Genomic DNA, 26099 nt, shown 5'->3' on the forward strand with positions numbered 1-26099 from the left:
CTAGGCCTCACTGTGCAGCTGCAGGAGAAAAGTGAGCCCGGCCTGGACCACTGCAGAAGGACTGTTGAGGGTTCAGGGGCCAGAGAGAAGGGATACTGAGGGCTAGAAATAGGAGGAGGCTAAAGGGAAGAGGAGAGGGGAGACTAGGCTACGGGGTAACCAAAAGGCAGAGACAGTGGGAATGGATGGCGAGACTAACGGGAGACTGAGGTCTACACAGAGGGCAGGTCAGGGGGGATGCTGAGACTGGGGTTGGGGAGACAGAAGGTCGGAGCCCTTCAGGGTCTTGCCCGTTTCCTGGTCTCCTGGCGCCACAGTCCTTTCAGGTCCTGCCATCTCCTTGCAGTTCCCTGGCTAAGGAATAAGCCTAGCCTGATTCCAGCTACCCCACCCAGATGCCCTCACCCTGGAACAAAGCGGGAGTGGTCCCCTGGGCCTGCCTGCTTCCAGCGCAGGGCAGGGCTTAGTCACCAGGCAGGCACTTGTTGTAGCAACGGTCCCTGGGGGCCCATCCTGGGGAACGGAACTGCTAGCAGGAAAGATGGGGGAACCAGAGTCTCCATCCCCTCCAGCCCCCCAGGCTGCCCCAGGCCTCCTGGACAGCCACTCTGTAAGTCTGTCCCCTAACCGCTGGTTCTGGGAGCATGGGTTGGCTCACCTAGCAGCCAGGTGTGTTGGGGTGTGTTGCCTAGCAACCCATAAAGGTATTCCCAGAGCAAGGTAGAGGGAGCAAGGTAGTGGCAGCCTCTGGCCACTGGGTGCCTGTGGTCACTGGAACCTCCGTGGGGCCCCCAGGCCCAGCCCAGGCTACCCGAGCCCACACCTGGGAACCCGGAAAGGGAAGAGAGAAGGACTTCCGGAAACACCCCTTAAAGTGACCACTGCATCCTGCTAACTCAGGGCTTGTCTCTGGTCTCTTGGAGGTCCAGCCCTATATCCTAGAAAGTGGCTGGGGCTGTGCTAGCCTGGGGCAGTCAGGCCAGGAGGTCTTGTTGATAGGGCCAGAGCTCATAAGGGCCAGTGAGGGTGAAGAACAAAGCAGATTATTCAGTCATCAAGTCATGTCAGACTCTTTGCAACCCTATGGACTGCAGCACGCCAGGCTCCCCTGTCCTTCACTATCTCCTGGAATTTGCTCAGATTCATGCCCATTGAGTCAGTGATGCCATCCAACCTTCTCGTCCTCTGCTGTCCTCTTCTCCTTTTGCCTTCCATCTTACCCAGCATCAGAGGCAGGTGGGGCCATCCAAAAGGAGGGGAATCAGCCTTAGGCCAAGGGGCCTGCCTTGCCTGGGATAGGGACACCTTTCTCCTTCAGACTCCAGGAGCCAAAGCCTTTGTTCTTTCTTCATGGCAAGAACCCAGAGCAGGCCCATGAGGGAGCATATCTCCAGCCCACAGATCAGGAGACCTGGAGTAGGTCAGAGCCTTGCTTAGGGTCACACAGCTGATTTGAGCAGAGGCTAGATTAAAACCCAAGATTGTGGACTCCAACCAGGGCTCTCCTCACACCCCACATGGAGCACTCAGGGACAGCAAAGCTCTAACCAGGGAGGAGGCTGGCCGGACATGAACACAGGGGAAGGGGTCCTTATGGGAGAGTAAGCAGAGCCTGTAAAGCCAGGGCAGGGATCTGTCTGCTCATCAATGCCATGAGTGCCTGTTCCTCAGCTTCCCTGGGCTGAGGTCAAAGGCCAACCCCAAGCTGAGTCTAGGAGAGGCAAGTCTCTGATCTCCAAACCTGAGGAGGTATAATGGAGGTGTGGCCCAGGAGATCTTCCTGGAGGAAGAGGGTCCAGAGTGGAGCCTTGAAGGTCGACAGGGAGGCCTGGGAAGGGAAATGGGAATGGGAGAAAGCATCCTTCAGGAAGCCCCTCCCCCAAGCCAGCTCCACCCCCCTCCATTGTCCAGGCCCTGCTCAATTAGCCAGCTGACTCGGCAGGGGCCACCTAGGCAGAGCTTGGGGTCAGCAACCAAGGCCTCGCCATCACCCCTCCAAGCTTCACTGTGCTGAACACAAAAGCTTTCCAGGTGCCGTCTCTGCTGCCACTGGAAGGAAAAGAAAGAACAGAAGGAAAGGAGATTTCACTCCTTTCGTTTCATTGCTGTAACCTTGGGCTGAACAAAGAGGCAACTGCCTCCCCCTCAGGGAACCTGTTTTGAACTGCAATTTGCACAGATTTGCTTGTGTTTGGGAGGCTCAGCTGACATCTGAGGTGTGGAGGTGTCGGGTGGAGGCACCAACTGGAAAAAAAATATTGCACAAGCTGAGATCTGTGAGTTCAGTTTTATGTAGGGTCTTAGGATGATAGCTCAGGAGACAGCCTCTCTCCTAGCTCTGATGGAGCTCCTTCAGAGAGGTAGTGGGGGAGGTCAGCAAGCACATATGTGACTGTGGAGAAAGGGGTCCATGCCACCACGCGCACATTTCGGTAGAAGGCTGCTCTTAGTTACGAGGAACAGATATCTCAGTTCATGGTTTTAGTGCTTTTCTAAGTAGGGGAAGATGCAAGATTCTGGATTCATACAATTTTCTCCTGAAAATGTACCTAACTATCTGAAGGCTTCTTCTGCTATTTTTCCCAGAGCACAGAGTGCCTCATTCCTGATTTTTGCCCTGAATTTCTTTCAGGGTGTACTATACATGGAACTGGATGAGGGAAAACATTCATAAATTCGACCAAGGTTTGGAAGGCGTTGCATGACCAATTTTTAGTAGAAATCCTCGTTGCTGAGTTGGGCAGGGATTCCATTGCTAGGTCCCTCGATGGACTATTACTGGACTAGACCCTGTTAAACGCACCCAGAAGTCTCTGGACATGTCTAACTAATCTGTTACGGTCTGGGAGAAGATTCCCTCTTGTTGCTTCTTCCCATATCTGCAACTACACTGTTGCAATCATTGATCCATTCATCTGGTCGGTCATTTCAAGTCACCCAGCCATCATTTTTATCAGTAGCTGTCACACATTGGAGAATACAAGAAATAATAATCTTGTCAAATAGGCAGAATATAATAATATGTGAGTGAGTGTTAGTTGCTCAGCTGTGTCTGACTCTGAGACCTCATGGACTGTAGCCCACCAGGCTCCTCTGTCCGTGGAATTCTTCAGGCAAGAATACTTGAGTAGGTTGCCATTTCCTCCTCCAATATAACTAGTAGGCTTTATAAGGTCATAAGTAAGAATTTAAGCCAAGAACTTCCATTAGATGCTGCCCAGTACATCCCTGGTCAGCTGACCCAATCTGTTTAGTATCCATCTCTATCTTTAAGGGCAATGATGTATTGGCCCTGTTCATAAGGCACCCAGCCCCAATTTCCTAGTGTTATTAGGCTGATTATCCTTAGTATGATTTAACTGTCCCTGACATAAGGGGAGAGGGGGTCCCTTCAATTTAAGCCATAATAGCCTGATGTATAAATCCATCCTATAACTGAGGGGGGGGGTCCCTCCTAATAATTGAGAAGTTGTATTCTTTGATTGAAATTTAGGTCATTTCTCTGATTGAGCCTGAGTAAATTTAAAGATCTTGCTTAGAGCCAGTATGATTGATTGGCCAAGTGGGTTCCATCTAGTAAGATCAATAGTGACTCAGACAGAACTACAACTTCTTTCTTCTAGAATAAATTTCCTAAGGGCTATCCAATTAGAGCCTCAGAAAGGAGAAATCCACCAAGAAGTACTGGTCATATTGCTAACTGACCATAAACCCAACACTTGGATTAATTTTGAAGTTCTGCATAGGCTTATGCTCATGGTAGAAAAAACTTTTGATTCATATGCAAAAGTTCAAGACCACAAAAACACTATAGATATTCACACAGATCAGGTCCAGCATCTCGGAATTGCTGTTGACTGCTGTGGTCAGGCACAACCTCTGTCCTCTCCCCTGCCTCCCTGAGACAGCTCCCCTGAAGTGAGCTCTTGCTCAGACTTCTGATCTCAGGAACTACAGAAATGACACCAATTTGTACTGAGTGTTTCCATTTTAAAGAAATGTGGTTAATTTCCCCTTAAAGCTACAGATTAGCTAAGAGTGACCTCTCAGACATCCTGAGGGGACCTATAGGAGTTCTGCCCATCAAATGATGACCAATCTGGCAGGGTCCTTGGCCACCAGTCCAGGGCTGGGGCGGGGGTGGGTCTTCCTGACCCTACTTCCCCAACTCAGAATGGCAACCAGAGGTTGTGGAGAGGAGGAGAGGTCCTTCCATAAGTCAGGATCTTCCACAAGCTAAGGGCTTCCTTGGTAGCTCACACTGTAAAGAATCTGCCTGCAGTGCCGGAGACCCAGGTTCGATCCCTGGATTGGGGAGATCCCCTGAAGAAGGGAATGGGAACCCACTCCAGTATCCTTGCCTGGGAAATCACACGGACAGACTGTGGGGTCACAAATAGTTGGACATGACCGAACAACTAACACTTTCCAGGAGCTAAGCGGAGACTGGTAGGATAAGGAGTGCCAAGCTAGAGTGGGCGTGGAGGTCAAGGATGTCTTCTAGACAGAGCAGTAAGATTTCAGAGATAGGGAGGAGCCCGGGAAGGCTGGCCCCTGAACTTAGTGCCCAGGTGATATGGTCGTGCTGTGACAGATGGCCTTGAAATTGAGTTGGAAGCTTATTATGCAGGCACGTGGAGCCATTGGAGGACTCCTGAGGCCAGGCAGAAGGTTCCAGTTACCTCTTGCTGCATAATAAGCATCCCGAATTTAAAGCAGTAATGTCTTCTTTTATCATTCTCAGTTTTGCGGGTCAGGAGCTAGGCCAAGGCACAACAGGGAGGCCTGGTCTCAATCCATGATATGTGGGTTCACAGCCGCCGTGACTTCCCAGCCCGGGGAGGCTGGGGCCAGGCAGGCATCTCTCTCCCACACACTTAGTTTGGGCTTCCTCACAGCGTGGCCACCTCAGGGTAGTGGACGTTCTTCTCTGAGGGAACAGCAAGGCTTCCAGGAGGAAGGGTGGATGCTATGAAGATTCTGATGACCTGGCCTGAGAAGTCCCAGAACTTTGCAATGTGCCATTCTGCAAAGTCTCTGAGGCTCATCCAGATACACGGGGAGGGAGATTAGATTCAATAAGAGGAGGAACACAGCCTTTCTAGCCCCCTTTCATTGATCAGAGAGGTAGGCTGTGTATTGAGGGAGCACAAAGAAAGACCAAACGTAAGAGAAGCGGAGAACCATGAGGCCTGCCTACAGAAGGCTCCAGAGATCAGACCAGTCAGCCAGGAGCAGTGGAGGAGGCTGCCCCCCTCCCTGTGCCCTTCTGGGCAGAGGGAATTCCTGAGGGGAGGATGGATATACCTACATTCTTAGCTGGTTTCTCAAGGGCCGGGGGCTTCCCAAGTGGTCCTAATGGTAAAAAACCTGCCTGCCAATGCAAGAGATGCAAGAGACGTGGGTTTGATCCCTGGGTTGGAGAGGTCTGCTGGAGGAGGAAATGGCAACCCACTCCAGTATCCTGGCCTGGAGAATCCCATGGGCAGAGGAACCTGGCAAGATACAGTCCACGGGGTCGTGAAGAGTCAGACACGACTGAACACACACACACACACACAAAGGCAGAGGGATTATGAGGGAATAGAGATGGGCCCTCTTTGCTTGTGTAGGAGTCCAGGAACACCAAGGCCTGGCCAGACCAGGTAAGGGGGTATGTGGGTAGGAATGAATCTTTCTGTCTCTGACTCAAAAAAGCAGCTTCTAAGGGCTCCAAAAACACCTTGCTTGACGGGAATGTGCACACACCCACCCCGAGGCAGACACGTTACCTAGGAGATAGCCCCAGTCCTTGGAGAATGGAGAAGGTCAAGGGCAGGGTGGCAGCTCGTCCTGTCCCCTTGGAGATAGCAGCTCAGTAACCCTACCCCAGGCTTGGCTTCCTGGGCACCATAGCAGCCTCCCTCAACAATGCTCAGAGCGCCCCAGGTAGAACTGCAGCTCTGCCTCTGTGAGTGGGGCAGCCTTGAACACATCACTCAGCTCCTCCCACTCTGGGCCTCAGCTTCCTCCTCAGCAAATTGGGTCTGAAAATGCTTCCCTTGCAGACTCATTGCTCAGGTCAGAGAAAAAGTATATAAAGGGCCTGGCCAGTGACAGACGTTCCACAAAGGGGAGCTGCTGTCATGAGGCTCCGTGACCCTTACAGGTCAACCTGGGCTTTGTGTATCTTCCTGGGTGGATGGAGGACTTGTAAAGATTTAGGCTTTGGGGTGTGTGCGTGAGGGGGTGGCGTACACGTTTTAAACTGCACCCAAGTCCCTCTCAACTGTTCCTTTGGCACAATGGTCAGCTATGTATGTGTATGTATGTCAAGGTCGCTTCAGTGCTTTGAAATGGCTCTTGTCCCAAGTCCCATCTCTCCCTACTCAACCCCATCATTTTCCCTGGGGCTGGCTCAGGACAGAAGTCCCAGCTGAGGATCAGGATTTGCTGTGTGACCTCTGGTAAACTACTGCACCTCTCTGGTCTCCATGGGTAGTTCTCAGCAGAATCTCCTAGATAGAGTTCTGGGGCAGGAGGTGTGAGATGGCAGGTTGGACTACTGGGGGGAAGAACATGTGTGCCTGCGGCTGGACAGCACCCCTAGACATGCTCCCCAGGAGCACGGGGCCCACTCAGGCCATACTTCCCACTGCAGGCCGAAGCCAGAGCATCTGTGGAAGGCGAGTGCCCTCTGCCGGCTGCAAAGGCAGACCACACTGGAGGTAACCTGCCAGTCAGGGATCCCTGAGGCCTGGGGACCCAGATGTTGGGTGGTTTCCCAGGAAAGGGCAAAGTTGGAAGGGTGCATGCGCAACCCTGCAAACCCACCCGCTGGCTGGCTGGGCCTCCCACCCACCCTCTGCACCCACTCTACCCCCTGCAGAGCCCTGTCACCCATGCCACCTTTGATCTGCACACCCCAGGATTCTTCCTTCCCCTTGGAGCATGAAGCCCCTGCCAATGCCCTAAATCCCTCTGCTCCAATCCATGACCCCTAAACACCTCTCCCTGCATGTCTCCTCATCCTCCAGAAAACCCCCTCTCCATCCCCAGGTCTCTCTTCTACCCGGTATCCCCAGCTACCTCTGTCCTTTTTCATCCTCTGTCCTCCTCCTGCACACCCTCCTCCTGGCACTCAGAGTGCTGGCCAAGGTCACCAGGGGCCATTTCCTTCAGGTCACGCCCAGAGGCTTCCTGTATAGATTGGAAAGCTAGTAAACCTCACCTTTTATCAAAACCCTTTTAAATTGTGAAATACAACCCCTATGGAGACAATTGTGCTGAACAGAAAAATTAAACACAACCAAATTATCTTAAAGTAAACATCCATGAAACCAGCACTCAGGTCTAGAAATGGAACATCACCAGCACCCCAAGTCCCTGGTGCTGCTCATCTCCTAGACATGACCCCTGGACCCGCTCATGTCTTATACTCTGCTGCTGCTTCTTATTCTTCTTCTTTTTTTAAATTTATTTGGCTGTGCTGGATCTTACTTGTGGCATGTGGCATCCTTAGCTGAGGATACAGGGTGGAAAAGAGACCTAGGGATGGAGAGGGGTTTTCTAGAGGATGAAGATTTTTCGTTGGCCGCCCATGGGATCTAGTTCCCTGACCAGGGATCAAACCCAAGCCCCTGCACTGGGAGCTCAGTCAGCCGCGGGACCACCAGAGAAGTCCCATTTGCTTTATTTCTTTATATTATCAGCACCTCCGTACATCTCCCTCATCACTACGGCCTAATAGGCCCTGTTTTTAACTTTCTATAAAGAGCATCATGGGATGTATGTTTTATTTTGTGTATGGTTCATTTGCTCAGCTTTATGTGTGAGAGTCATCTGTAGGGTTGTGGGGTGCTGTGGGTCCTCTTTTACATTGTTGTATAGTATTCTATTGTATGGGTTCCTCCACCCCACCCCAGCCTCCTCTCTTACCTATTCCATTAATTCCTCACTGTCACACCAGTCCTTTATATGTTTAAGAAGGTAATTTCTACTTTGTATCCAGCTTTGCAGCTTATCTACAGGGAAAGTTGGTCTATCTTACTGCATGTGCCATTATCCAAGTTCAGTTCAGTTCAGTCGCTCAGTCGTGTCTGACTCTTTGCAACCCCATGAACTGCAGCACACCAGGCCTCCCTGTCCATCATCAATTCCCAGAGTTCACCCAAACTCATGTGCATCGAGTCAGTGATGCCATCCAGCCATCTCATCTTCTGTCGTCCCCTTCTCCTGCCCCCAATCCCTCCCAGCATCAGAGTCTTTTCCAATGAGTCAACTCTTCCCATGAGGTGGCCAAAGTATTGGAGTTTCAGCTTTAGCATCATTCCTTCCAAAGAACACCCAGGACTGATCTCCTTTAGAATGGACTGGTTGGATCTCCTTGCAGTCCAAGGGACTCTCAAGAGTCTTCTCCAACACCGCAGTTCAAAAGCATCAATTCTTCGGCGCTCAGCTTTCTTCACAGTCCAACTCTCACATCCATACGTGACCACTGGAAAAACCATAGCCTTGACTAGATGGAACTTTGTTGGCAAAGTAATGTCTCTGCTTTTTAATATGCTATCTAGGCTGGTCATAACTTTCCTTCCAAGGAGTAAGCATCTTTTAATTTCATGGCTGCAATCACCATCTGCAGTGATTTTGGAGCCCCCCAAAATAAAGTCTGACACTGTTTCCACTGTTTCCCCATCTATTTGCCATGAACTGATGGGACCGGATGCCATGATCTTCGTTTTCTGAATGTTGAGCTTTAAGCCAACTTTTTCACTCTCCTCTTTCACTTTCATCAAGAGGCTTTTTAGTTCCTCTTCCCTTTCTGCCATAAGGGTGGTGTCATCTGCATATCTGAGGTTATTGATATTTCTCCCGGCAATCTTGATTCCAGCTTGTGCTTCTTCCAGTCCAGCGTTTCTCATGATATACTCTGCATATAAGTTAAATAAGCAGGGTGACAATATACAGCCTTGACGTCCTCCTTTTCCTATTTGGAACAAGTCTGTTGTTCCATGTCCAGTTCTAACTGTTGCTTCCTGACCTGCCAAAGCAGAAGGCTATCTCCCCTCCTTTCTAAAGCTCTGTGGCCTTGACCAAGTCGGCCTGCACCCACCCCTTTTCCTCCCACCCTCTGGCAATTTCCCTGAACTTGAAGGCTCCTGTCCCACCATCACCCTTTTCCTTTGTCCTTGAACCCCTCTCCCCACCCTACACTTCCTCTGACTCTGGAAAACCTCCTCCCCGTCAAGGTTTCCATCACACCTGGGAGGCTGTCTTCCCACCCCTTTTTCTCCAGCTGAGATTCATTAGCTTACCACCATCAGCTGCTTGTGACCACCTTCACCTGGAAGCCACACAGGTACCTCCCACCCAGCCTGACTGCACCTCAGGCCAACTCCTCAGCCTCTGTACTCCATGCACGCGCCTCCTCCCCTGAAGACCCACTGCCTCCCCCTGATACAGGTCCCAATGAGTTCACCTGGCTCGCTGTTCTTAGCCTTCATTCTCCTGATTTATCTTCTGGGCTCAGCATCCTGAGAGGTCTTATCACAGGCACCCCCTGCCCCACAGCTTAGGCCCTTCCATGGCCTTCAGAACAGAGTCCTAGGCCCTGAGACTGGCCTTCAAGGCCATCTTCTGTCTGCCCAACTACCTCTCCAGCTGAACCCCTATTTCTCCTCCCCGCACCTGCTCTCATCTGCTTTGTTCCTAATCTCACCCTCTCTCACCTCCTGTCTTTGCCACAGCATCTCTTCTGCCCAGGGGCTCCCCAGGTGTCTCAGTGGTGAAGAATCCCCCTCCCAATGCAAGAGATGCAGGAGACTCTGCATCTCCAGGGGCGGGAAGGTCCCCTGAAGAGGAAAGGGCAACCACTCCAGTACTCTTGACTAGAGAATCCCGTGGACAGAGAAGCCTGGCAGGCTACAGTCCATGGGGTTCCAAAGAGTCAGGTATGACTGATCGACTGAGCAGTGTACACTCCTTTGCCGGGAGAGCCCTCTCTCCACCTCCAGAGAGCTCATTCCCAAGAGTCAACTCAGATGATCACTTCCTCCAGGAAGCCTTCCTGCCCCACCCTGCCCCGAGGCTGGAATAAGACTCTGAGTTTCCCTCTGTCACAGGCACTTCCTGCCACCTCCTCAGTGTAGAGGGGAGCCCACCACGTTCCTGGAACAGTCTGGACTCTTCTGGGCTCTGAGGCCCCAGCACAGCTCACATGTGGCACTCAGCAAGTGCTGTTTGACTGGGTGTTTGCTGAGCTGCTTCCAGTCAAGGCTTTATGACTGAGTTTCTGCGACCTTGGGCACACTGCCGCCTTCTAGCCTCCACTTCCCCATCTGAACAGTGAAGGTATAAGGCGTACCTGGGCTTCCCTGATAGCTCAGTTGGTAAAGAATCTGCCTGCAATGCAGGAGACCCCAGTTTGATTCCTGGGTCAAGACTCACCAGAGAAGGGATAGGCTACCAACTCCAGTATTCTTGGGCTTCCCTTGTGGCTCAGCTGGTAAAGACTCCGCCTACAAAGCAAGAGACCTGGGTTTGATCCCTGGGTTGGGAAGATCCCCTGGAGAAGGGAAAGGCTACCCACTCCAGTATACTGGCTGGGAGAATTCCATGGACTATACCATGGGGTCACAAAGAGTCAGACACAACTGAGCAACTTTCACTTTCACTTTGGCCAACATAGTTGGTTGTGGCCCCAGGGATATTTGAACAACCTCAAATGGCTGAAGTGCCTCTGATTCCACCGTAAGAAAATTCTTTGTGGGGGAGAGGGGCAAGCATTGTCCTCTTCAGGCTTTTGTGAAAGATCACCACCGCCCCTCCTCTTTTATTAAAGGTGAGGGAGGCTGAGGTGGATGCTGGGCCTCAGCTTCTGTAAAATGGGAGCAGTCAGATAATCATATCTTCTGGACTTGGTACTCAGGGCTATCACACAGATACTTTTTTTTAATCTATGTCCAATAATTCCTCATTGTCTCACCTGCTCTTTATATGTGTAAGGTGATTTCTACTTTGTATCCAGTTTGTAGGTTATCAAAAGTGGTACAAAGATGGGAGGTAGAGGGAGATCCCTAGCGGCCTAATGGTTAGGGTCCCAGGCTTTCACTGCTGTGGCCCAGGTTCAATCCTTGGTCAGGGAACTGAGATCCCACAAGCCAAGGTGGCCAAAAAAACAAAGATGGGATGTGGTGTCTTCAGGCAGCCTATATACCAGAGCCAGGCAGGCCCTCATCACACTTCCTGATTCCACAGCCACCGCTTGAGATGAGACTATTTTCCCATTCCACAGATGAGGACACTGAGGCTCAGAGCATAGTTACTACCCTTCCAGAGCCAGAGAGGAGGTGCATGCAGTAAAGGCCACCAACACCCTGTAGCAGGGGAGTTATGAACCCAGGGCCACCTGGTGCTTCTCACCTCAGCTGCTCAGAGAGCCGGGGTCCCAGTGGGTGAGGGGGCTACAGTGGGCACTCAGGGTCGGGCACAGGTAGAGTCCTTGTCCCTAGAGGATGTACAGGCCCAGAGAGATAGGAGTGAGGCTGATGTCCTGCCCATGACCCCCACGGCAGAGCAGCCTGGGAGCTGGAGCGGGAGGGGGCAAGTGGAGGGCCGGCACACCACAGGAATCTGGGTCATGGTGTCCTGGGTTTTCTCAAGGCTGCACTGTGACGCAGAGCGTGGCCCTGAGCCGGGAGCCCAGCCCAATCTGCTTGGAGAGGTCAGGGCTGCCGTCGAGAAGCACAGCTCAGCTGTAGGGGTGAGTGGAGTTGGAGAGGAAGGGAGGTTGCCGCCCCTCTGGGTCTCCTGGGATAGAGGAAGCCGGCAAGAGTAGAGCCTGAGGGCAGGTCATCCAGGGCCAGGTCCCTCTCCACCCCTCCAGGGGAGATTTGGCTGGGGGTGGTGGCGGGGCCTATGGAAGCTCAATAGGGCTAAACTCGGAGGGATCGAGCCCCCAAGAAACCATCGGCCATGTGGCTGATGTAAGGCCCCCCCACTTCAGCAGGAGCCACACTGTCCTCCTCCATTTCTTTTTTTCCCTTCCTCTGGACCTCATCTCTCGTTCTTTGTCAAGGAGGAGGTGTGTTAAGAATAGAGCTTTGTTCACCCCCAAGACTCCTGAGTGAGAGGTAATAGAGCATTAGAAAGGGTGAGCCCAATAAGAAGAGGAGCTGATTAGACCCATGGGGTAGGCCAAGGCCACAGCCCCTTCCCCAGGACTCCCTCCACGCACACATGCACAGGTGCACACACATGCACACTCAGGAGCACACACACTACCAGTCCTCATGCAATTACAAATTACTGTTGTTGTTCATTCACTCAGTCATGTCCAACTCTTTCTGACCCCATGGATTGCAGCACGCCAGGCTTCCCTGTCCTTCACCATCTCCCGGAGCTTTGAACCCATGTCCATTGAGTCGGTGATGCCACCCAACCATCTCATCCTCTGTTGTCCCCTTCTCCTGCCATCAATCTTTCCCAGCATCAGGGTCTTTTCTTCACATCAGGTGGCTAAAGTATTAGAGCTTCAGCTTCAGCATCAGTCCTTCCAATGAACACTCCAGATTGATTTTCTTTAGGACTGAATGATTTGATCTCCTTGCAGTCCCTTAGACTACAAATTACTGAGTGGACTATAAAAGATCAAAGATTAGGTAGTGGAAATGGGGGAGAGGTTCTCTGCAGATATTAATAGTTCAGCCTGAGTAGAGATGTGAAGGGGGAGATAAGAGTGCTGGAGGGGAAGGGTGGGGTTGATGGGCATAAGGGGATGGCTTGTAAGAGGCCTTGAATGCCAAGCCTTAGACTTTGCCTCTAAGTTTAAGCAGGGAGGGAAGAAAGCTGCTCCAAACCTCAGGCGTTCGTTCTGAACCACAGCTGTGATGATCTCAGCCCTCCCCACCCACACATACATAGACTAAGGTACCCGGACCCCAGCATCCAGCAGGGTTCTTCCCTGCCCAAAGCCTCTCTCCCTCCACCCCTACCTTGAGCAGGACCTACTGAAGGAGAAGCTGGTGAAGCAGCAATGGGATCAGGCCAGCAGTTTTCTCACTGTGCTAAGCAGGCTGCATGCCCACCTGTCCCAACACAGGGAGACCTGGGCACTTCTGGCTCCCTGAGGAGCAGGCTGGGGATGCCCTTCTTCCACCTCCACGGCAGGCAGCCTTGGCATCAGGGACAGAGGATACCCTGGGACCTTGGGACATCATATGGACACCGGTGCCTGTACTGGCCACCACCCCCATCAGTGCCCCTCAATTTCTGTAGACAGATTCAGCTACTGTCAAGGAAGGATCCCAATCTTCTTCCCTCTGGATGAAGCCCCAACCTGCCTCAATCCAGTAGGTGCAAAGAGCACAGGTTTTAGTGGGGTCTGGGTGCAAAGGCTCGCTTGACATTTGCAGGCAATGGGAAACGTGAATTAATCTGAATCTCATAGGATGTTCTGAGGCATCCTTTAGGCCCTCAACAAGGGCCAGCGTGTGGTCTGCTTGCTCTCAGGGGGCCCTGCCAGGGAGGTAGAGCAGATCTGGCCATTTCTCCCGGACAGGACTGGATAAGCCTCACAGGGTGGAGAGGCTGCTATCAGGGCCCAGAACCAGGGCCCACAGGGAGCACCCAAAGCTCAGGGCTGGAAAGGATCCCACTATTGCTGAGAACCAGGATGATCTCCAAAGAGGTGAAAATGTGGAGGCTTCCTGTATTTAACTGAAGTTGAATCAGGATTTCATTTCTTTTTTAATTCATTAAACGTTTTTAACTTTTTAATGTGAAGTACAACACCCATTCAAATAAACACGCAAAAGATAAATGTATTCAAGGGATGAATCATCGCAAGGTGAACACACACGTGTAACCCCCTATAGGTCCTACAGGTCAAGAAGAGCACTCCCAGCACCCCAGAAGCTCCCTCATGCCCTCATCGTCTCTCTACCTTCCCAAGGGGATCTAATACCCTGATTTCTAACTCGTCAAAGTGTACTTGCTCTTGGAGAAAATCTGTATGGAATTGTAGAGTAGGGGCTTTGTGTCTGTCTTCTTTTGCTCACGATTAGTTTGAGAGACTCCTCCACGTGGTTTTCCATGACCATCATTCATTCATTTGTATTGCTGTATACCGTCTTACTGTATGACTCTCCCACCATTCTACTGCAGTGGGTACTTGTGTTATTTCCAGTTTAAGATTATTACAAATAATACTCCTAGTGATGTTCTTAAACCAGCTTCTTGATGCATTCGCATGTGCATTTGGGGGGGTGGTATATACTCAGGAGTATAATTGCCAGATCATAGGCTATGCAGGCATTCAGCTTCAATAGGATCCAGTTTCTGATCTGTGAAAGGATGGTGGCACTTGACGTTCCCCCAGCAGGGACTAAGAGTTCTACTTGTGCTACCTCATCACCAACATTTGATATGCTCAGGGTTGTTTTGTTTTTGTTTTAGTCAGTGTGGCAGGGTATAGCAGAATCTTTTGGGTTTTAAAGGACTAATGAGGGTGGCCACTGATTCCGATGCTTATTGGCTTATTTTGTTGAGGGCCAGTTCAAATCTCTTGCCCATTATTCTCTTGCATAGTCTGTCTTTCTCTTATTGATTTGTGGGAGTTGCTTTTTTATAATTTTATTTATTTATGTCTTGTGTATTCCCTGGCTATGCTGGGTCCTCGTGGCTGTGCAGAGTTGTCTCTAGGTGCTTTCAGCAGGGATGACTGTAGTTGTGGTTCGCAGGTTTCTCACTGCGGTGGTTCCTCTTGTAGTGGAGCGTGGGCTGTAGGGCGCTTGGGTTTCGGTAGTTGTGGTTCCTGGGATCTAGGGCGCAAGCTCAACAGTTGAGGCCCTTGGGCTCAGTTGCTCTGCAGCATGTGGGATCTTCCTGGACTAGGGATCAAACCTGTGTCTCCTGCACTGGCAGGTGGTAAAGAATCCTCCCAGAGAAGCCTGGGAGTTGTTTTTATATCTGAATATGAGTTTATCTTTGGTTGTGTTTGTTTCAAGTATCTTCTCCCAGTTTTCTTGCCCATTTCACCCTGTTAAGGATGTCTTTACATGAATACAATGTCTTAATTTAAATGTACCAATTTATCAATCTTTTCCATCCCGATTTGTGCTTTTTAGGTTTGGGGTTTTTTGTTGTTGTTTTGGGTTTTGTTTTGCTTTTTTTTTTTTTTTTTGCCACACTGTGTAGCTTGTAGGATCTTAATTCCCCGACCAGGGATTAAACCTAGGTCCATAGAGGTGAAGGCCAGCATCTCAACCACTGGACCATCAGGGAAGTCTCCCCGTTTTTTGAGATGTCCTGTTTTGAAATACCTTTCCCTACCCGCAAGTTCATAAAGATATTCTTACCCTCATCTCCTGGAGGCTTTATTGTTTTGCCTTTTACACTTAGACCTACAGTCCATCTGGGTTTATTTTTAATTATGGTATGTAATAGGAGTCAAGTTTCCCTTTTCTCCAGATAGATATCAATTGATGCAGCACCTTTTATTAAAATGACTATCCTTTCCCTACCACCCTGTAACACCATCATATGTTAAGGGTCCATATATGTGTGGATCTGTATTCAGGCTCTCTCATGCTTTGGCCTGCTTGTCAAACTTTGCAGTTAGATTACCCTGTCTTAATTACTGTAGCTTTATCATAAATCTTGACAGCTGATACAGCAAGTCTTCCCACCTTTTTCTCTTCAAAAGTATTTTGGCAATACTTGTTCTTTTTATTTCTCATAGAAAGAGTTCATCTGTTTCTCCACATATACAAGAGGGTTATGATCTTAACTGAAAATACATTGAGTCTATGAATCAGTGTAAGGAAGAACTAACTCTTTAAACATTTCGTCTTTCAATCTGTGAACATGGTATAGCCCTCAATGTATTTCGGTTTAAATTAATTTTAATTAGACGAATAACATGAATAAATTCTTAGAAAAATGCAGAGATTAAGCAAGTGTTCCTTTTCCTTCCCAAACTGAGCAGTTACTACTGTTACTATACATCTGTATGTATGACTCATGCACACCTGTGCACACATGCATTCACACATACACATACCAGTTGAGGATGTGATCATATTAATTTGCCACATTGTTACTTTTTTTTTTTACTTAAAAATACAGTGTGGACATCTCTGCCTCAGAACAATTGAATCTAGGTCATTCCTTGTAAGTACTGCCTGTATCCAGAGACTGAGAATTTCCTAGAATAAAATCACACATTGCAATGTGTGGAGCATCCTTGAACTTGTTTTCTTGGACAAGTTGTGTTTTCTCTAAAAGATAATTCTAAATCAAGGAAACCCACTTGGATACTGCCGTAATTGTTCAGAGAAGACATGAGAAGAGCGTGAACTAGGCTAGGGAGGGAAAGGAGAGATGAAGTTTCTTTTTCAAAAATATCATGTGATTCCTCTTGACAGTGTACTGAGCCTCCCAAACCCCTGTCCATCAAGGGGCTGCTATACATCAAAGATGTAGAGCACAGCAGAGGAGGGAGCAAGGGAACCCAGGCTGAGGGTAGCAAGGACGAAGAGGAAGGGGTCTGACCTGTTAACTAAAGCTGGTGCTAGAACAGTGATGGGGTGGGATGGGAACTCAGGGCCCCTGAACTCTGACCTTGCAGCAACTCCATGCTCCTCCTGCCAGAGGAATCTGAGGCTCAGCAAGATGAAGGGGCTCGTCCAAGCTCACTCAGTGAGTCAGTAGCCAAACTGGGCTTCTGCCTGGGACCCGACCACAAAGCCCTGAGGGGGTGCAGTCTCTGGGCTGAGTGTCCTAGTTAATATAGCTGTCTGAGGGCACCAGATGGGCAAATCTACAGGAGCCAAGACCTGAAACTTGACTGGGGCAGGTGCTGGGGAGATGGGCCCAGCACTGGCACCATTCAGAGGCAGTCTAGCCAGAAGGCTAGACAGCAGCAGGTGACAAGTGGTATCTGATGAGCCCCTGCTGTCTGGAAACCCCGCCCTGGGAAGCCAGCAGCCCACCATGCAACAGGTTGCAGGCAGTGACTGGGAGCCAGGCCATATCCCCAGTCAGCATGGGGCCCAGGTGGGAGTTGGGGACCGAGCTCTGCTTCCTGAGGACTTGGGAGCCCCTTCCTGGATGGAGCCCCCACCCCCCGCCTGCAAGGCCTGCACAGTCTCAGGAAGGCCACAGGCCACAAGATCCCCCTGGCCTTGCTTCCCTCCTCCTGCTCCACCCCCAACCTAGCTCCTACCTCCTCCCCCTCCGTGGACCTTTCTGGCTTCACTCTTTTCTATTATGTTGTACTGTTTATATTTAAGAAACTACCTTCACAAAAGTGTTTGTAAATAACAGTAGGGAATTTCTGATTATAAAACAAATAGTGTAAATATAACCTATGAATTCTCTTATGTACACACAAGGGTAAACATGAATTTTTTCCCAAGTTGAAATCATAATTCTTTGTAATAATCTGTTTTCATCACTTCTCAAAATATTCTGAAGTTTCCCTATATGGGGCATCGTGACAGGATTGCACAGTGCTTAAGAACAAGGATTCAAGGGCCAGCAGGCCTGGATTTCAGACCCTGACCCTGCCACTCATTAGTTTTGTGACTGAGCAGGCTACTCACCTCTCTGGGCCTTGTCTTCATCATCGGTAAAATGAGGATGATAATAGCATCCATCCTCACAGGCTAAATGAAGGAGGCGGGCCTGACCTAGAACATGGTAAATGCTCACTGAACACCAGATATTAGTACTGCTGTTACTCCTAACCTAATGACAGAGCCTGGCATCCTGGCCCCACCTCATACCCTGGATCCTATAGCTGGATCCCAGCGCTGACCCTGAGTCCTTATCTGGGTCTCCCAGGCTTACCTTGGGTCCCTTCAAGACCCCTGGGCTGGCTGGGAGGCTGGTGCCCAGGGCCAGCTCCCAAGGGGCCTTCAGGGAGATTTCAGAGAGATTCTTCCCTGGGTTCTCAGTGACACAAGGAAGAAGAGGGATTAGAGAAGGAAGAAAGGAGAAGGGAGAAGGTCCTGGAGAGCTGGCCCGGAGCTTTTCAAGTCTCCATCGCTCAGGGGCTTCCTCAATGGTGTCTGAGGCCTGGGTCCCCCCTAGAAGGCATCTCATGAAAAGATGTAAGCCCCCAGAAGAGCACATTTACACAGCTGTTCTCATTGACCAGGAGGGGTGAAGACCCTGTCATGACCACCCCTCCAAGGAGTTGCTAAGACTTGAGGGCACAGCTTGGGATTCTCTCTGTTCTTTGGCCTCGGGAGTGACCTGCTGACCTCTAAGTGTGAATGTCGATATTGGGTGGCAGCCACAGTGGGGCTGGGGGTTCAGCTCTGAGCTCCGGGGTCCGCAGGAGATGAACAACTACCGGCGGGCCATGCAGAAGATGGCAGAGGACATCCTGTCACTGCGGAAACAGACCAGCATCCTGGAGGCAGAGAACCGCATGCTGAGAAGCCAGCTGGCCCAGAAGGAGGTAGAAGAGGAGTCAGCCAGCCCCGACAAGGCCCAGAACCTGGGTGAGGGCGTGCAGACCACCGAGGGAACAGGGAGGTGGGGACCTCTCCCAGGTGTGCGTGCTGCGGGACACAGGCTAATCAATAGGAGCCTGGGGTCTCTCCGGGGAAGGAAATTGAGAGTCCAGTCCTGTCTCAAGCCCCAGGACTGAGAGACTTCTGCCCTCCCCACCTGCCCACCCTCAAGTATTCCAATTTGAATTGGGAGGTGCCTCCTCCCTGAGCCAGCTCCCCCACCACCACTAGCATCCATGAAGCAGAAACTGCTGCTGACTGAGCTGGACATGAAGAAGCTGAGGGACAAGGTGCAGCGTTTGCAGAATGAACTGATTCTAGTAAGCCAGGGCTCAGAGGGCAGAGGGGAAGGGTGCTCAGGAGGGAATGTCTGAAAGAAAAAGGGAGAGGGACATAGGGGCCAGGGGGCCGGGGCAGTGGAGGACTTCGCAGAGGGGGCTAGGGCGGACCCTCGGGGCCAGGAGCACCCCTGTTCCCCCTTCTCTCCCCTCTATCCCCCCGCCCCCCACCATCAGAAGAATGATCGAGAAAAGGAGCTGCTCCTCCTACACCAGGCTCAGCAGCCACAGGCTGCGCTGCTGAAGCGCTACCAGGACAAGCTGCAGAAGATGAAGGCGCTGGAGGAGACCGTGAGGCACCAGGAGAAGGCAGGTGGCAGAAAGGCCAGGCTGCCCAGACCCGGCCATTGAGGGGAAGGTGTGGCGCCCCCGGGCCAGCCCAGCCTCTGTGCTCCACCCTCCAGGTGATCGAGAAGATGGAGCAAGTGCTGGAGGACAAGCTGAGCAAGAGGGGCAAGCCCCTGCAGGACAAGCCGCAGGGAAAGCCCAGCACGCGTGAGTCTGCTCCCCGGCTGTCGTCCTGCCCCTGGAGGCCCTGCCTTCTTGGAGCCTCTCAGTTTCAGCAGCACCTTCAAACTGCCCAGAGGTGCTAGTTCCCCATTCATTCAGACCCTCAGCACGTCCAGAGGCCCCCTGAAACTCCCTTCTCCTGCCAGGGAGCCCCTCAACACAAGGGAGGGCCACAGCGTGTGAACCATGCTAGAAAGAGGCTCTGACCTTCCAGAAGCAGCTCTGAGACTCAAGTGAACAGAGATGGGCTACCTGCAAAGTGGGGCTTTCCCAGGCAGCAGTTCCCAACTTCTTAACTCCAGGACCCTTCAAATTATATGCTCATCTCCCTATATCTTCAAAGAGTCTGCTTCTATAAAATAAACAGGAAAAAAATATTTTGGTTAAGTCCATGATTTGCTTTCTCCATCGATGTTAACCAAAGCCATCCAGAACTGCCCATCCGGGGCAGCTCTGATGAGCAGAAGAGAACCATGTCACATGGGATCAGGTCAGCCCAAGCAGAGGATTTCTGTGCCACATCACTGGGGACCCCCGTAAGCCCAGCCCTGTGACAGCCTTCACTGCATGGGGGTGTCAGTCGGGGGGGGGCATTTTTGAAGGCCTTTAACAAACAATGAAAGTTGAGCCTGCCTTTCAGGAACCCTGAGGTTAGCATGAGAGATGAGAAGGCAATCTTGGGAGAGGAAACAGTCAGGCCCTGGCTCAGGGAGTAAGGATGCCAGAAGCAGAGAAAGGAGGAGAGAGAGAGATGAGGAGCTGAAACAGACCCAGGACAAAGGGCGGGGTAGTGATTAGGGAGATCACCCAGGTCAGATTCTAAAGAGCCTAGAACGATGGCCTCAGGAGGCGTGTGGACCTGATCTCACTGGCAGTAGGGAGCCATAGCAGGCTAGGGAGCAGAGGACGAGCAGAAAGAAGGAAAACCCGGAGGCAGATTGGACCAGGCACATGGAGGCAGGAAAGCCCATCTCATGCACATCTATGGTCACATTCACAGCCTTCCCCATGCTCTGGGCCTCTGGCCTTCCTCTGGGTCCTACGGGCGAGAATCTGCCTATTGATGTCTACTCAGTGCTGCTCACGGAAAACTCGAGACTCCGGGCAGAGCTGGATAAGAACCGCCACCAGTCGGCCCCCATCATTCTGCAGCCGCAAGCCCTGCCGGTAAGAGCCACCAGCACAAGTGTGGTCCTGGGCCTGCCTACCCAGGTCACCAGGTGCCCAGAAACCACTCACCACACAATCCGAGGTGAAGCCCCAGACCAGGAGCTAGGTTTCCCAGGGTCTTCAGTGTGCCTGCAATCTCTGGAGAGTCTCTAGCTCTCGGGCCTTGGCTCTTTTCCCCGGGAAAACACTACGAGTCTGAAAGCTTCACCCTTACCCTCATATAGTATCCTGAGAGAGCAAGCAAGCCCCTAGCTGACCCCTGAGCCCATTTGCCACTGGCTGGCCTGCAGTGGGGCTCCACACAGGGCTCTCAGAACTCCATCCTGGAGCATTTCCTGGGATTGGTACAGCCTTGGAGAGCCCTTTCCTTGATCCCAGGTGGACCCTGGGGAGTTGGGAGCAAGAGGAGACCTGGCAGAAAGCCTGCAAGAGACAGAAGCCCTGGGCCACTCCAGGGGCACCCTGCCTGCGCAGGTGGGTGTCCCTGGCCCCTCTCTCCTTCTGAGGCTGTTACAGGTGTCCCTGCTTTATGCAAACCCAGAGACCGAACATTTGGAATTACAAGCCAGGTGGGCTGGGCACAGCAGAGTTTTTCTCTTCATCCCAGGATTTGCAGGAGGTGAGTTCTGTTTGAAAGCACCCTCGATGTGTGGACATCCAGGTAAAGTGCGGAAGACGGGGAACCCTCACTTTACAAACAGATCCTTTACTTTACAGGAAGATGCCCGCCCCCCACACCAGCTCAAGATTCCCTTCTGTGCACTAACCTAGTGCTCCCTAGTATTAATACATTTTTTCTTAAAAAGGATTTGTTCATTTACTTATGGCTGTGCTGGGTCTTCATTGCTGTGTGGGGGCTTTCTCCAGCTGCAGTGAGCAAGGGCTACTCTTCGTGGTGGTGCGTACGCTTCTCATTGCAGTGGTTTCTCTTGCTGCAGAGCGCGGGCTCTAGGCATATGGGCTCAGGAGTTGCAGCTCCCAGGCTGTACAGCGCAGGCTCAATAGTTGTGGCACATGGGCCTAGTTGCTTTCAAGTATGTAGGATCTTTCCAGATCAGGGGTCAAACTCATGTACCTTGCACTGGCAGGTGGGTTCTTCACCCCTGAGCCACCAGAGAAGCCCTCCCTAGTATATTTTTAAATTGTTAATTAATGTACAGAAATTTCATACACTCAAAATATGTGGGGAGAACAGCTGTGAAAAAGCCACATGCTAAGTGTGAAACCCTGGACAGGGGCTTTGGCCCTGAGTCTGAGGTTCTGCAAAGAGTCGGACACGACTGAGAGAACAACCGGGGCTCTGCACTGGGAGCTGAACTTGGGGCTTGGACCTGGCTGATTTCTCCCTCAGCGTCACCTGGCCTCCCAAGCTCACACAGCTGCAGCCCCTGACGGGGACCATGTGCCAATTTCTGCTGTGCCCACAGGATCTCCTTGCCAACGATTCAGACAAGTTTAACCTCCTGGCCAAGCTGGAACGAGCTCAGAGCCGGATCTTGTCCCTGGAAAGCCAGGTATGTGAGGCGAAAGGGTCACACAGGCCAGGGAGTCTCCACGCAGTCAGAGACCTGGCTCCACCTCTATATTTCACGAGGGTTGGGGCTCCGTGTGTGAAGAGGTTCAACTCCAAGTTCAAGGAGGGTTTGGGTCCATTTGTGGCCAGAGTCGGGGCTCTGTGTTTGAAAAGGATCAGGGCTGCATGTGTGAGGAGGGTCAGGACTGAATTCATGACCAGGGCTGGGGCTCCCTGTATTTAGAGTATCAGGACTCCCTATTTAACTACATTTGGGCTCAGTGTGTATGCATAGGGTCAGCACTCAATCTGCATCCAGGGTCAGGGGTCCATTTGTGACCAGGGCCCGGTGTGTGACTAGGGTCGGGGCTCCCTGTGTGATCAGGGTTGGTCCAGTGTGTGAGGGGGATTGTGTCTCTGGCGGTGATCAAGGTGGGGATTTCCTCTGTGAGGAGGGTCGCGGCTCAGTGTGTGACTAGGGTCAGTGCTCTGTATGAGAGGAGGGTCAAGGCTTCGTGTGTGATCAGGGTGGGGGCTCTGTGTGTGTCGAGGGTTGGTGATGGGTGGTTTTATTTTTAATATTTATTTATTATTCGGCTGCTTCGGGCCTCAGTTGCAGCACACGGGGTCCTCATTGTCATGCAGGATCTTTCCTTGCAGGGCACAGACTCCAGCTGTGGAGAGCACGGGCTCAGTAGTTGTGGCACACGAGCTTCATTGTCCCGAGGCATGTGGGAGCTTAGCTCGCCTGCGTCCCCTGCGTTGCAAAGGAGATTCTCAACTGCTGGATGACACGGGTGTCTCAGTAACCAGTTTTGGTCTCAGGTCTGGACTTGCTGTGTGAGGAGTGTCAGAGCTCAGTGTGTGAAGAAAGTCGGGGTTCCCTTTGTGACCAGGGTCAAGGCTGCACGTTAGAGTAAGCTAGGGCTCAGGTCAGTCTCCATGCGTGATCAGGGTAGAAATTCCCTGTGTGACCAGGGTCAGAGCTCTGTGTGTGGCCGGCACTGCTGATCGGTGTTTGTTAGGGTCGGGACTCCCTGTATGAGGAGGTTGGGACTCCAAGTGTGAAGAGGGTCAAGGCTTGCTTTGTGAGCAGGATTTGTGTTTCAGGATGGTTAGGGCTCTGTGAGAAGAACTGGGGCTCCACCAGTGACCAGGGTCCGGTCTGCATGTCAGAAGAGGCTTGGGGCTCAGTGTGAGGAGGGTTGAGGCTCCGTGTGTGACCAAGCTCAGGACTCAGTGTTCGTCCAGGGTCTGGGCTCCCTGTGTGACCACGTCTGGGCTCAATGAGGAGGGTCAGGGTTCAATCTGCATCCAGAGTCCGGGCTCCATTTGGACTAGTGTCCGAGTTTGGTGTATAACTGGGTCCGTGCTCCGTGTGTGATCAGGGTGGTGGCTCAGTTTGTGAGGAGGATCTGGGATCTGTGTGTCAAGAGAGTTGGGGCTCCATTTGTGATCAAAGGGGCTTCCTTGGTGGCGAGACCCTGGGTTCAATCCCTGGGTCAGGAAGATCCCCTGGAGAAGGGAACGAACAGCTACCCACTCCAGTACTCTTGCCTGGAGAAATCCATGGACAGAGGAGCCTGGTAGGCTACAGTCCATGGAGCTGCAAAGAGTTGGACACAACTGAGCGACTTTCACTTTGTGACCAGGATCAGGGCTCCCTGTGTGACCAGGTTTGGGGTCAGTGAATGAGGAGTTTGGGGACTCAACTCGTGAAAATGGCAGATGGTGAGACAGGGCTTCCCATACGTATAAGGAGGGCTGGAGCCCCGTGGTGGAGGATTGGCTGGACTCATTATAATAGTGTCTGAGCTCAGTCTGCTGGTGGAACTAAGAGAAGATCCATCAGCCACAGTCAAGCTGTCACTTAGTCCCTCTTCACCCACTCTTGTCACCCTGAGGTCTCTAAGGAGGGTAGCTAGCCCACATGACCCAGGGTTTTGCTTTTTCCCCAAAGAGCAGGCTCAGGTAGGTTGTCCTAGCTCTCAGGGAGGGGCCCTGCTGCCTAGTGGTTCTCCATCTATGCCTCTTCATGTCTATAGTTAGAAGACTCAGCTCGGCGCTGGGGACGAGAGAAGCAGGACTTGGCCACACGGCTGCAGGAACAAGAATATGGCTTGTGGCACCCTTCCAACATGATCGCCACAGACATGCCCGTGAGTAATCCCCATGGGGGAGCTCACTGGGGCTCGGGTGGTGGGTCTGGCAGCCATCCCACCTCCAGAGTCACTGGACCCTGAGAAAAACTGTGCAGGGGGTCCTACTTCCCGGCTGGTAGTCAGAAGACCCAGGCTCAGCTTCTGCTCAGTGCCAGCTGAAGCTCTTGCCCAATCTCAATGTCCCTGGTCTAAGGGGAATAGTGAATCCTGCCAAGGCATGCCCTCCCCTTCAGGTAGTGATGAGTATCACCAATGAGATGGCTGTGGTTGACAGGTTGCCCACGAGGGCATTTCTTGAATGCCCTGGCACTGGCTGTACCTTAGGACTGGATTTGCTCATGGGCAGAGTGGCTGTGGGCCCACCCCACCCCACAGTGCCTAAGATTCTCCCATGAACATGCCCTTCTCAGGCAAGTGCAGTGCTGCAGACCTGCCAGAGATGGGATCGTGCTGCCAGAGAGAAACCTTGCCAAGAACAGATAGGCCCCTCAAGCTCAGCCCTGGGCCACCCAGCCCCACAAAGCAAACCCCCTGAATGCTCCTGCTCTTGAATTATCAGTATTCTGCTTCTTTCCTGGCTCCTGGACAGATCTGAAAAGGATGGGGGAGCTGGGGGGTGGAAGGAATACCGAGCTACCTTAGTAGACTCGCCCACTGAGCCCTGGACACTCTGGGAGAAATTAGGTATGACCTACTGTGGTTAAATGGGTTTGGAAATATTTGAGAAGCCATGACCCACTGGATTTCGAATTGTCTGAGGCATGACTTTCCAGGAAAGATGCATTTTATTGGATCACTCCTCTGGGGGCAGGGGCATACTCACTTCATCTCACTTTGCCACCACAGAACCCGTCCAAGGACCAAACGCAACCCTCCAAGTTGGATCCCTTGATGCCCAGCTCAGAGACTAAGCTCAACAAGCTCTCGAAATCTCAACAGACTAACTCCTAGCAGGCCTCCCCCTCTGTGTGCTGGAGTCTCAGCCCCACCCCCTTAAAACGACTTTATTAAATGCTGTATGTCAGTGAACATTCACCCTTTTCCCAGAGCAGGGCAGCCTGGGGTACCTAAGCTTCCTCCTTCCAGACCCCACTCTGGGTCTGGGCCCTCTGCTGTAGCCCTATAGCCTCCTGCCTGTCCCAGGAGCTACCCTCTTTAAAGAGTCAAATGCCATAGTGGACTCAGGACAGGGGTGGGCAGGGAGAGGGAAGAGGCCTTTCAAAGCATGAACCAGGGAGACAAGCCCCATTCAGACCTCCAAAAGAATTGAGACCACCAGAGGTCAGCTGGTAAGAGAGACTGGGATTTTCTACCTGCCCCTCAACATGTATCATATCTGAAATCCTTTGTTTCAAGTTTGGTTTATCTGTTTCTTGGGAAGGAAAAGACTTGAAGCCTGCCTGTAATAATCAGTTACATGTTAGTATGAAATACTCCATTCACAAGGGATAGGCTGAGCTGGCAGTGTTGTGTCTAAACACATCCAGGGACAGAAAAGCAGAAGGGGCTAGAAGAAGGAGCCCTCCACTGAAAGTTAGGAGGCCTGGCTTCTAGCTACAAGCATGCTGTGTGACCTTGTGTGACCCAAGCAACCTCTCTGGGCTAACATCTGTGACTGTAAGGCCCTCCAACTCTATCATTTCCAAGCAAAAATGACTCAAGCCTGGAGAAAGGAAAGGAAGCAGGAAGGAGAGAGAAAGACAACAAGGAAGAGGATTGTGATGAGGAAAAGCAGAAGGGCTCCAAGAGTGAATTCAGAACCTGCAGATCCTGGTAGAAGAGGCCAAGCCATCTGGGCTGCTATCCTGAACAGCACTAGCCCCTTATGTCTGCCTGACTTGGACTTGGGTAGCCAAGGGTCAGGGAGGATCAGGTACCTGGTCAAGTCAGGAGTCACAGAACTCAG

General features: G+C 51.7%; 1 protein-coding gene across 8 annotated transcripts; it reads left to right on the plus strand.

The window, feature by feature from the left end:
• Positions 1-313: 313 nt before the first annotated feature.
• On the plus strand, positions 314-25222 carry CCDC33 (coiled-coil domain containing 33). 8 transcript variants are annotated; one of them, XR_005723959.1, is made up of 12 exons: positions 316-610; positions 18323-18488; positions 18732-18820; positions 19016-19147; positions 19243-19333; positions 20349-20515; positions 20897-20992; positions 21126-21137; positions 21946-22032; positions 24077-24190; positions 24753-24877; positions 25040-25132. XR_005723959.1 is itself a non-coding variant. In XM_040257228.1 (11 exons), the coding sequence occupies exons 1-11, from the start codon at positions 542-544 to the stop codon at positions 25142-25144; spliced, it is 1128 nt and encodes a 375-aa protein (XP_040113162.1). In that variant the 5' UTR covers positions 320-541; the 3' UTR covers positions 25145-25222. The 8 variants fall into 8 exon arrangements, 6 of the variants coding, with proteins under 6 accessions (XP_040113165.1, XP_040113167.1, XP_040113166.1 ...); XR_005723960.1 differs by having other exon boundaries at positions 319-610; positions 24783-24877; positions 25040-25155; XM_040257228.1 differs by lacking the exon at positions 24753-24877 and having other exon boundaries at positions 320-610; positions 25040-25222.
• Positions 25223-26099: the final 877 nt, after the last annotated feature.

Source organism: Oryx dammah, unplaced genomic scaffold, assembly GCF_014754425.2.
Source record: "Oryx dammah isolate SB20612 unplaced genomic scaffold, SCBI_Odam_1.1 HiC_scaffold_16, whole genome shotgun sequence".
NCBI classification, from domain to species: Eukaryota; Metazoa; Chordata; class Mammalia; order Artiodactyla; family Bovidae; genus Oryx; species Oryx dammah.

Coding starts and splice junctions, on each gene's coding strand:
- CCDC33 (XM_040257228.1), top strand. CDS start 542: ATGGGGGAACCAGAGTCTCCATCCCCTCCAGCCCCCCAGGCTGCCCCA. Junction 18,489..18,731: donor CGACAAGGCCCAGAACCTGG/GTGAGGGCGTGC, acceptor CACCACCACTAG/CATCCATGAAGCAGAAACTG. Junction 19,148..19,242: donor CCGTGAGGCACCAGGAGAAG/GCAGGTGGCAGA, acceptor TCCACCCTCCAG/GTGATCGAGAAGATGGAGCA.